General features: G+C 34.0%; 1 protein-coding gene across 2 annotated transcripts in view; it reads right to left on the bottom strand.

The window, feature by feature from the left end:
- Nucleotides 1-1947: 1947 nt before the first annotated feature.
- DIP-beta (Dpr-interacting protein beta) overlaps nt 1948-12728 on the bottom strand; it is a 98877-nt gene continuing 88096 nt past the window's right edge. The window contains exons 8-9 of one of the 2 annotated variants that reach the window (XM_073088438.1): nt 3456-3626; nt 1948-2750 (exon numbers count right to left, since the gene is read on the bottom strand). In XM_073088438.1, the coding sequence (XP_072944539.1) occupies nt 2527-2750; nt 3456-3626 (395 nt within the window). In that variant the 3' untranslated portion in view covers nt 1948-2526. The remainder of the gene's footprint in view (nt 2751-3455; nt 3627-12728) is intronic. The other variant, XM_073088446.1, reaches the window with a different exon arrangement.

A 12728-nucleotide genomic window follows, 5' to 3' on the forward strand; every position in this document is an offset into this window, starting at 1 on the left:
GTTCGCAGGCATATTATACATTTAACATAAGGCCATTAAACATTGGCAGATAGGTACAGATACTATAAGGATAAAAATAATTTATTTTTGGACAAGGGGTTTATACAGCTCTATATACGTACCTAATGAAGACGTCCAGTTCCTAATAGCATACAAATGAACATTCATAAATTCAACAATATTATTTTAACAATTACAATAACTTATACTTCGTAGTTTTAATGTACTTAGCTATAGGTATATGCAAAATACACAAATCCTTTAGAAATTACATTTTTCAATATAGAATTATACAAAATTACACAATTACGATGGCACCCGATTACGTAAAATAACACCAGCGAATGAAGATATTCATATAACTGTTTACAATTAGCTACGTATATACATACAGTTTAACATTTTATATAATTTTGATATATAACACTAAGCAAATTCCACATGTATTTTTATATTACACAAGCTTATTTACTACTTTACATAGAATTTAATATATGAAAATCAATAAAGAAGATAAAATACTGCATCTTGATACAATAATCACAAAATATAGATTATATGAAATAACTTATTGTGAAATACGGTCATCCATTTTGGTCCAGGATTCGAATTTTATACAGTTACCTCAGAATTTTTGACAATTATGGGAAAATTCAAAACAATAAACGTTTCCTTTCTACCAATCTGCTTTTGCCAGCGTGGAGGATTATCTCGTACCTAAACCCTCAGGTTGAGAAAAGACACGGGTCTTTCGACGGGTCACGGGGCCAGTAGTAGAACAGCGATACATGGTGTAGGTAGGTGGGGTGGCGTAGTGATGGATGATAATTATGATGGAATTTGACTGTTACGAGAAAGTTACGGTTAAAGTTAGTAAACCCCTTAAATTAAACTAAGGAAGGGATTCGTATTTGATGTCTTTAAACGTTCTTGGCACTTCGATGGTAAGCTTGAAATAGGTGATGGAATTTTAATAGCCTACGAAGATTCTTTATGTTTTATATTGTTTGGTAATCAAATAGAAAGCGACACATGAAATAATGTTGTTAAATATCTTACGTTTTTTTTTTATCAAATGTATGGTACTGATATAGCAGAAGTTGTCGTGCAAGTTTATTGTAATTGGTCTAATCTGTACCCTTATCATGATTTTTTACGTTTTGAGAAATATTACTGTTTTGGTATTTGTTTACGTATTGGCCCATACGATTTCCTAGTTCTGACACAATCCACTAGGGGCGCTGATTGGAATTTGTATGGGCAAATACGTAAACAAATACAAAAACAGTCATATTTGTCAAAACGTAAAAACTCATAGTAAGGGTACTGTTCACTTTAAGAGCGATTTGTTTAATTTTGTTTTATAGTTTCATGATTTTTAAATTATTACTGATGTTTGGTGGTTAACTATTTCTAAGATAAACCTATGTAAAATCGTTGTTAAAGAAATGAAAGAAAATCACACTGTCGCCGTTCCCAAGTTAAAACCGCGACAGCTCTTGTTCTCAGTAGGTAAATGATTTTTAGTGGGTTTGCTTCCAGAATCCTTAAGCAGATCACATCTGTGATGCAATGCATGCACGGAGGCGTCTCTCGAAGAATGTCTGTCGTTTGTGAAAATTCGACTTTTTTCACAGAACCAAATGGCAATTTCAGTCGTCGTCATTTCAAATGTCTTTTCGACTTTTCACTTTGAATAAAATTTTCAGGATAGAATAACGTATATTAAAGTCACGTTATAGAATTAACAGATAAAACATAATATGCAGTATTATATTGTATAGTCAGCGCCAAACCGCTAGTCCGCTCTGAAGTTGTTGCGAGCAGGTGTAGTCATACAACTTGCTATGGCGACGCGATTCATTTCGATTTTCAGACTGGACTAGCAGTTTTACGCAGACTATACTTATGTAAATATAAAAATGCCAAAAAGACGTAAAAATAAAACCTATATTTTCGAGAATCTTAACAATCATTTAATTTCTTTAAATAATATAGATATTGGTTCGTTTTAATATTTTTGTAAATATCAAACAAATTTCACTTCTTACGTTAACTTCTTACTAAATAAACGATACAATGCGGATAATTCGTCATTTAATAGATTTAGTAGATAGTTTACATTTATCTAAGCATTTACAACAATAATACTAACTAGTTGGATAAATATCTTCTATTAACTATATACTTTATGCACTTTAGACACTTTTCTTATCGTTCTTGATTGTTCACAGCTTACACAAAAATTGTTCCATATTATACTTTCATTAATGTTCTGTTTAGATACACAGATATTGCATACTATGAAGCCATGAACAACGTTAAGACAATTAGTGCAAGAATTAAAGTTTTCACACTGCGGATTTATTAACACGTTGCGGATTTCGCACTTCATAATTTTGAACCCGACCGTATCAAAGTCTTGGTAATAAGATCGTGTTTAAACTCTGAAGAACAATAAATATATGATATATGATGGGGTACTTTGCGAAGCCTTAACTTTGGGCATGGCTTTAAGGGAAAAGTTTAGCACGCGGCGTAAACTAAGGCCGATATTAAAAAGATTGCGTATGGAGCGGCGCGGGGGGCAGAGGCGGGGGGAGGGCTGCCTCCGCCGAGGAAGCCAGCGTCTTCAGCCCGGCTACCTTCCCGCAGCGGGCCCTGGAGGCTGGAGCGGACGTCGTTCGTCTCCTCCAGCGCTGGGTCCCGGTCGTCGTCCACTCGGGACTTGCGGTAGGGCAGCTCCATTTCTATTTGAAGAATAGTAAAGTTAAAAAAATGCGACAGCGAATCTCGTTGACTTCTAAGCAACTAAAGGCTACATACCAAGTATGTCGCTGGACATGAAAGGATTTGCCAATTTGGAAAGGTCAAGAAATACCCAAGGAGGTTTCAATAAGTATTGGTTAACAATTTTTAGCGAACTTAATTTCATGAAAAGTATCAGGAAGAATAGTAAATTAAAATACGACGGATACCTCTGAATTTCATTGTGTGATATGTAAAGGATTGGCACCAATCCAAGGTTACTTTTGAGCATTTTCGCAAATTGGAAAAGGACGAGAACATACAGCAGGCTTCAATCAGGATTGGTTAACTGCCAAGCTGTCGAAATTTTTTTGATAACTATATCACATAGGTGACGTAAGTAACATCTATAAGATTTTTTTTTAATTGTGAGGGAGGAACCATATTCTGGGGAAAAATCAAAGAGTGTTTGGGATTATTTGTAATTAAAATTACTTCGGAACAGACCATTGTTTTGTTTATGTGTTGATCATCCTATGTTTTCCAGGAAAAAACCTTCCTCATATTAATTTAAAACAATTTGTTGCTCTTCTTAAATCGGAACATGCTCTTCAAAAAAATGGTAGTGCTCATAAAAAAATTCCCCTTTTGGTTATTGATTTTTTTGTAAATTCATCTAGAAATATTATAGTATTTTGGGCACTTACCATATAACCTTATGTTGCCCTCAGCGTCTCCTATAGAGTTCTTCGAGATACACTTGTATCCGCCCAAGTCGCTTCTCTGAATGTTGCGAATCACGAGTCTCATTTGAACGCTGTACGCGGAGCTATTGATCTCACTCATCTGGTACTTGTCGTTTGTGATTATCATCTCACCTAGGAAAAAAAGTTCATTATCATCTTTGTTAATTATATTTTTTTTATAATATGGGAGGAGCAGATGAGCATGCAGTCCACCAGATGGTAAGTGGCTACTGCCGCCCATTCACATCCGTAATTAACCCCAGATAGGATTGGATATTCCTTAGGTCGGCCACAGATGCGCTGCTTCATCTGAGGACTAAGCTGGAACGTCTCGGATAAACCTGTCTCCTTACCACAACCTTCAAACCAGAACACAGCAGTGTTAACAGCCAAATGTTATGAGGTAGTAATCTATTGATTCATTAGGTAAACTCCACACCTGAGTAATTATGCCTGCTAAGAGATGTATTGAACTGAAGTTTTGTCTGGGGACCTTAACATTAGAAATAAGGGAAATATACACTAACTACATAAGATACATGAAGTTGGGTAGGATAACGCCGCTGCTATAGGTGATCGAATATAAAATACGGCTTCTGATTATAATTATCTTTATCTTAATTGGTTTTGGTACGTTGCTGATTTAGTACTTCTAACAATTTTATGTAATGGCTACTCCACCTTGAATGCCATTTTACACCAAGTGGAATTTTAGAGGTTACCTCGTAAATATTTTATGTTAACATCGAGCTTTAAGAATGAAATATAATTATATTATCTACTTATATTACAGCTTTTATAATTTTTATTTCCTGTTTCCAACCCTTTAGCACCCTTAGTGTTTATTTAACTGAATTCTTATGACGGTTACACTAACTTAAGCTAAAAAAGAAAAACAATAATGTCATACGTAGGAGTAAAGCAGTTTCACGTAGGAGTTAATGGAGTAAAGCAGTACAAGCTGAATAACATATTTTATTCCTCGCATTGGTTGTCTAAGGCAGTGTTCCGCAAACTTTTTGTGTTCAAGGTACATCTAGGAAAACTAAAATTTTTGGAGGTACACCACAAATTAAAAATTAAGTTTTAAGTAATATTAATCAACATTTATTGAAATCAAAGAATTAGATGAACGAAACAAAACGCCTCGCTCGTGCGCTCGCGTGATTTGTGTAGGTATTTTACTTACCCTTACTTGCTAAAATAATTTTATAAGATAGCCTCATTTTTCCGCGACACACCAACTAATGATCACGGTACATCAGTGTGCCGCGGTGCACACTTTGCGGAACACTGGTCTAAGGATCGAATTCAGGAATTCACTAATTATTGAAATTACTAGCTTTTGCCCGCGGCTTCGCCCGCGTTTAAAAGAAAATAATATAACATACTAACATACATAAAACTGAAAATTCGTACCTTCAACTTTGCTAAAGATCATCACTTGATTAAATGCATAGTTTACGATTCAATCCTTACTAATATCGATTAAAATAATCGATGTTTTGGGTCCAAAATATCGATTCTCCAAATAATCGATCTTAGATCGCTATCCCTAGTTCCCGTGGGATTTCCGGGAAAAAAATATCCTATGTCCGTTCTCGGGTTTCAGACTATCTTTGTACAAAATTTCATTAAAATCGGTTTAGTGGTTTGGGCGCGAAGAACAGACTACCAGACAGGCAGACAGACAGAGTTACTTTCGGATTTATAATATTAGTAAGGATTTATCATTTGTTTTAACAGTTAAAGGCTTTTATTATAACATCATAAATATAATATTTTGATGTTATAATAAAAACCTTACTGATATCAGTAAAAAGAAATATTGAAGTACATTGCTACAGTGATATAACGCAAAGATAGGAATTATTTTAGCCACAGTGCGGCCAAAAAAAATGCCACAAAGTTACAAATCGTATTCCACTAAAATCTACAGCTAACATGCACCTGCTTTCACACTATTATTTACCCCACAAACCTTTATTCGATAGGCATGCCTTTCCGATCATTTATATTCGGCCACTTCCTACCATTGTCCGCGCGATATCGGAGTGAAATATGTTGTTTCGACATGTCCCGCCGAACAATATTGTATGTGGGCAATATGTACTTTTCACTATGCCTCTATCGAATCGAATTACAGTGTTGCAGTTCGTTTCAAATAATATTCGTGCTCCGACGCGTTGCAGAGTCAACAGCAAATGTTAATATTGATTTTGGAGAAATTGGAATAAATTCCCGATTTTAATGTAAATTAACACATACATAATTTGAATACTTAGCAAATACTCGTACTAACAAGGTATTATTATTCAAAGCCGCTTCACGATTTCAAACAACAATGATCTTATAAATAAACAAGAGTTCTCGGTAAGAGTTTCTTACCTACCTAATTAAATAAAATCGATGTTACTGTTTCTTATTAATACTTATTTATACTTAATTTCCTTTCTAATTTCTAAGGCCTACGTTAATTTTTTTTTGTTAATGTAAAAGACCTCTTTGAAATATACATAACTCACCGTCTTAATATCGGTATATGAAAGACTTAAAAGCGAAATATAAAAAGAAATCATTGTGAGTTAGAAAAGAATAATCATTACATATTACGTATGTAAATGTGGAGTAGGACAACTATTACTTCGCCATGTTGATAAATATCCAAGTACTAAACAGCTTGTATTGTCAAAAACTACCCCATTTACAAGTCTCATAAGCTGAAAAAGTATATACAATAGGGTTCTTGACTCTTTTGTGAGTGAACGTTTAAATGTAGTATAAAGTAAGTCGATTCGTCTGAATTTTTGTCGTTAGCTAGTATTACCGCGGCAGAGGGCGGCTCGCCCACTCTACATTAAAAATTGCTTGCATTCTTCTTGCTTCGCTTATTTTTGCGGGAGGAGTTTTATTTTTATTTTCTTTCAGCCACCGTGATGCGTATTATAAAGTTATTTAATTGAAATTTTTCGCGAACGTGTAGGTATTACATTAATTATGGAATACTTGGTAACTTTCCGAGTGATATTTTCGGTTTAATACTATTGAGTAAAGTCTGGAACGTTTGAAAAGAATTTTTATCAGGAGATTTATGAGCAGATAAATCAAAGAATTTTCATTAAGACGAATTTCTAACTTGGTATGTGTCTATTTAAAGAGCCACAGATTTAATCTAGGGATTCTTTTTGTCTATAAAAGTCGCGTTAAAATGTATTTGAGGTAAAGATAAACTAAATAGGCGTATTTATAGTATTTTATAGGTTTTAATAGATACTTTAAAATACCTTCTGTCGTACTTGGTAATACTTCGTCGGTCTGTCGGGCGTCTGTAAGTCGGTTAAGACTTAGGTGAAATGTGTTTAAAAAATAAACCTACATCATACGCAGTGGTTAAAAGTTCTACCAATTAGTACCTATATATTTAAAAAGAAACTGACCGGGAAAAAAATTATACCTACTACGTATTCTAGGTATTACACAAAAATATAATATAATCTCAATGTATCATATAAAGGTGTTTTTGTAATTAAATATATTATTTGAGTGTAAAATGGCGTGATGCTGTTTCTTGGAAATTGGCTGAGCATTTCCATTCCCAGGATATTAATTTGAGGAGTGAAATATTTTTTTATGTATGAGTATAGCACGCTTTCATACAAAAATATTTTACATGGTACGGTTAACCCTTATATGGGATGTACATATACTCTCTGTTAGGAGAATAAATAAACGTTAAAGTAGACGATAAATAAAAAAATGTATGAGAGTAAAACACTTACAAAAGCGTATTTTTAAGTTTTTAAAATTGATTACATGATCTATTGGGCAGTCGACAGGCAGCTGTAATGAAAATAAATAGTAGTCCGTAAATATGATACCATATCACAGTAGAAAACGCAGAAACTCCGTAAAAGTAATCGCAGCGTACCCGACCCTTTGTGCAACGTCTTCGTTTTGATATTGCCAAGTGGCCTCTGCGTTAATTATTTTTATATACGCATTTGTACCTCCATATAAAACACTAGCTGACCCGGCAAACTTTGTACCGCCTCAAAATCTATTTATAAAATATATTTCATATAAAATATAGACTATGTTACTCGTGGATAATGTAGCTTTCGAATGGTGAAAGAATTTTTAAAATCGGTCCAGTAGTTTTTGAGCCTATTCATTACAATGAAATAAACAAAGTTTTCCTCTTTATAATATTAGTATAGATATTCTACGTAAAGTCAATCACAGATTCGTTGTCGCTCCGGAGGCTAAGATGACCTCATATGTAAGTCAGCCGACATTCACACCTTTCTATGGTAACACAAGAACAGTTTCATACTAGAGAGACGTGTGGCGGTGGTATTTTCCTGGTTGAGCTTCAGACATACTAATAGGTACTAGTGTTCTTACCGCACAAGGATTGCAACATTTCTGCTGCATTTGTATCGAAGTTATGACTTCGCCACGCTTACGCATAACTATCAATCCGATCATACTATATTGTAACACTCATAATTATGACAACAAATGAACGATTCAGGCACCTGTTAATGAATCGCCGCATTGGAAACACGGACGCTAATCGCAACTGTGATAATGCCCTAATTATACATTTTCCGATAGTAAATGTCATGTGGAGTAACTCAAAGCTAATGTTCATCATGGTTTGTTTGTTGTTTGATTCGATCAAATGTTATGATCATTAGGGAGTGCACACACATCTATTGTACTACAGTTTCCGTGGGATGCGACCGCATATCAAATATGTTCCTCAATCCTAGCGAATACGCGATGCGTACCTGTTATGGGTATATTCTGATAATCAAATGCTACTTTTTTCATATACATTTCAGAACACGTATAAAATTTGCAAGGGTTTGATCATTTAATGTATTTCATGAATATCAGTCGTTTTTAATGCTGCGAGCAAAAGGCTACAACCATATTATGTCGTACGGCGGTAAGGTATGGATTAATGAACGAACCGTGTTGAACATTATCGAACCGAGCAAGGCCTCCAATAAGGTTTAACGACAGCTATCCAATAATAACAAACGGACAGTGGAACAATCATTGTGTGGTACGAATGCTTGGTCGGGACAACTGAAATAGTTTCAGTACATGACAATTTACTTTTATCGTCACGAGTTATGCATTATCGTAATGAGTAGACTAGTTCGATGACATCCGTTGCAAATAGGTCAAGATTTTATGTTTATGCTTGATAATTCCTACCCATACATGACTCGAGCAACTCACTGACTGCAGTAATATAATGTTACGACTGTGAACCGGCTAGCGCAGTCCCGGATTTAAACCTATTTGAGCATGCGCTATGTTTTTCTTATTTATTCGAATGCTATTTTTTATTACAAATTTTCTTAGAAAATATGCGTCTATATCCAAACTAATTGAAGTTTTAAAACTTCTCCATTGGCTTATTATAGAAAAAATGGAAGCGAGTATTAGTAGAACCCTATTCTTTAAAGAAAACTTATATGGATAGGTACCTATATTAATCATACACGAGAAATTGCATGACATACAGTGTGTTTGAAATGCTACGATTATTCATGATTATTTACACTCATAGATGATTAAATAAAAATATAATACATGAAAAAAGAAAAATAAATTACAAAAAAATATGCAATGAAAACGGAAAAAGTTTTATATGTATGGACACCACAATGCTAACAAACTATTTTATGAAGCGTTTGTTTTTAGGAAGATTTACTTACTTTGCCAAAGGATCAGCTTTTGGCCTCACTATCCATCAATAATGTATTTTAATGTTTAATTCTCTTAAAAAACAAATTTCTTTTTATAATACATATTTAGAACGCGGAACGAATATAAAACATTGTTTGAAATATGTCCTTTGATTGTCCTAACTTAAACTTGTACAGGGTAAAGGGGCTAAAATTGTACAGGGTGTACATCATAGAGCAAGTAATTTAATCAGATTTGTGAATAGTGATGCTCTTCGAATCGTGATTAACCGTAGGGCATGCCAACGTCGAGTCGAGATGCTGTAGACTGTAGAGTGAGGATCAATTGAACCAATTAATTTCCCTTTCTAGCTCAGAAATCTACTGTTCGAGGGTATTTTACGCCCGGCACTAAATATTAGCGTTAACTCTTTGACTCTTATGTTTAGTAGGGGTTATATTGACAATGAAGAATTAATAAATTGTTGTCAAGCCCATTTGAACCCGATTTAATTTTTTACACCCTTTTATCAGCTTCACCTCTATGTCAATGTTTCGGCAATTTTTTTAACAATAAATCAAACTAAACTAAAATCAACAAATTTGATTTTATCATAAAAGCGTGTTTTTTTAGTTTTTTTTAACTATATTTATTTTGAAAAATCTTTCACAATCATTTTCTACTTTCCAAGTAAAAAGAAAAGGCATTTCTGAATTAGTTTCCGAATAAAATGGTTTCATCATCAGTATTTTTAAATATCGTGGTTCTAATGGAATTGATTGAATGATTAATGTCTTCGTGAATATTTTAATGTCATTATCAGATGTAAAGTGGTACTTTAATATTTAACAATAGGATATCGAGGGCTTATTAATAAATAACACAGTATGCTTGAGCTTGTATTGACCACATACGAGTATTTGCGGCGCGAATGTAACTGACATCCGATCAAAAATCTTCATGTGAAAAAGACACCAAAATATACAATAAAAATTTCGGCCCCTAAAGGTATTAAGTTCTGAAATTGGACCAAATTCAACCTACAGTAGTATTCCAAATACATTACGAACGAAAAACACCCCTCTTTTGTCTCTAAGATAGATGACTAAACTACCTATAGGTAATATGCTTTTTTTATAATAATAGTAATAATAATTTTAAATTAAAAGTTCAATTAATTGCTTATATTTTCTTCTTTTCTTCGTATCGTACTTTTTAGATCCATTTTTTATTGACTTGGCAAGTTTATTTATTAATACAAATCACCTCAGTAAAAAACTTGCTAAATGAATAAAAGTATATCTAAAGAAAAAGATCTGTAGAAAAAAATATAACCAATTAATTGAACTTTTCATTGAAAACACTGTAGGTAGTTTAGTTATGTGTCCTATATGTAAAGTGGTGCTTTAATATTCAACAATAGGATATTGAGGGCTTATTTATAAATAACACGGTGAGTTTGAGCGAGTTTATATTGACCACAAATCTGCGGCGCGAATGTTACTGACATTATGTTCGTATTGCTACTGACTTCTTTCATTGTTTGTTTGTCAGAATCAACAATATTATTAGTTGTTCCTGACATCCCTTCAAAAACCTTAATGTGAAAAAAAGACACCAAATTCATATACTAGTAAAAAATACGGCCCCTTAAGGTATTAGGATCTGTGATTGGATCATTTTCAACCTACAATTGTATTACAAATTTATTACTTACCCAAGACATCCTTCTTGTCTCTAGGAAATTTGACTAAAGTACATAACCTGTAGATAAAGAAGGATGTCTTGGGTATGTGTGTTAAATGAAAATTCAATTAATCACTGTAGGTAGTTTAGTCATGTGGCCTATATGTAAAGTGGTGCTTTTATATTCAACAATATGATATCGAGGGCTTATTAATAAATAACACGATGTTTGAGCTAGTTCGTATTGACCACAAATCTGCGGCGCGAATGTTACTGACATTGTGTTCGCATTGCTACTGACTTCTTCTGTTGTTTGTTGTTCAACATCACAGATCAAAATCAACAATATTATTAAAACATCAATATTATTCTTTAATCAGAGTCTACCCTGCACGATTAAAAAATTCTGTTTGCAGAATCAAAACGCGATGCAATCGTAATTAATGGAAATAAAACATAGGTTGCTTTTAGTTTTTAACCGACTTCGAAAAAGGAGGAGGTTACTCAATTCGACCGTATATATATTTTTTTTTTTTTGGTTTCACTTGATCTATTTTTACTAGATTTGCATGACATTAGTCATTTTAGTCAAAACGGAACAAAGTAAAAACTTAATAAGTGGTATCATTAACATTATTTAAATATAATGTGTCAAATAGTAAGAAACTCAGATACAATTAGACCTAGTTACAGTTATAGAACATGCACACTTTATAAATAACAATAAAATTACATAATTCCAACTGACTGTGACTGTACTACATCATTTAGAAGTGATACCCATATAAATAGCTAACTTACACAAACAGATGTAACGACAATTGCACAACGCGTATTGTACTAACAACAATTCACCATTTCATACTGGACTGGAAATTCGGAATACAGATTTGTAGTGCATCTAAGATATTCGCAACAGTTAAGAGTTAATTAATCAAGGGTCAAGCCAAAGACAAGCGGAACAGCATTCGACCTCGCTTGACCACAAATCAGTGGCGGAATGTAACTGACGCCTTGATGTTGCCGCCACGCCCCCGTTTGTTTGTGAGTTATTAATTAACTGTCGATATATTTCACTGCGCTTTGGATACAACGTTATTTAATCCACAGTTTAATTGAAGCGGATTATGTGTCGTTGTCAATACATTATTGTCCCACTGCTGGGCACAGGTCACCTGTCAGATTAAAAAGGGTCTCGGTTACAGTCCACTGCGCTGCCTAAGTGCGGAATGGTACAATTCAAACACCCTTACGAACTTTAAAAAACTCCCAGGCAAGTAAAAAAATACTGGGGAAACGCTCATGAAGATTTCCTTTAAGTTTAAGCAACTTATAATTACTAGTAATTTCTCCTACGCACATAATTTTGAAATTAAAAAATCAGAATGCGTATGGTACTCGAACCTTAAACACCCGATTGAGAGGCCGCCTTTCTAACCACTAGGCTATTTCTGCTTATGTGTATTTTCAAATCTATTGTACGTCAAAAATATTATCTAACTTTGAAAACCTTTACTTGTACCTAAATGTATTGAGGTACGAGTACGTCAGGATTGCATTGTAAAAGAATACCTTCAACACAAAAATCTACACGAGTTATTTTAAACGCGACAAATTTCACTCATCCCGTTATAAGCGAATCGATAAGAGAGGAATTTTAATTAGAATTTAGGCCATCAAAATGACAGCAAAAACGTTGGAGGCTGCGTGCAGCCCAGTCGCTGCGAGCCGGACACACCCATTCCATGTCTGTTGCGACTACCCCACTGGTCCCCTTTCGTCACGGCTGTGTATTACCTAATTTAATTTGTACTGTCCGCAATTTATGGCTTGCAGAAGAGC

The sequence above is a fragment of the Epargyreus clarus genome, unplaced genomic scaffold, assembly GCF_041222505.1.
Source record: "Epargyreus clarus isolate Ecla_fem2 unplaced genomic scaffold, WU_Ecla_fem_2.2 ptg000003l, whole genome shotgun sequence".
NCBI lineage: Eukaryota > Metazoa > Arthropoda > Insecta > Lepidoptera > Hesperiidae > Epargyreus > Epargyreus clarus.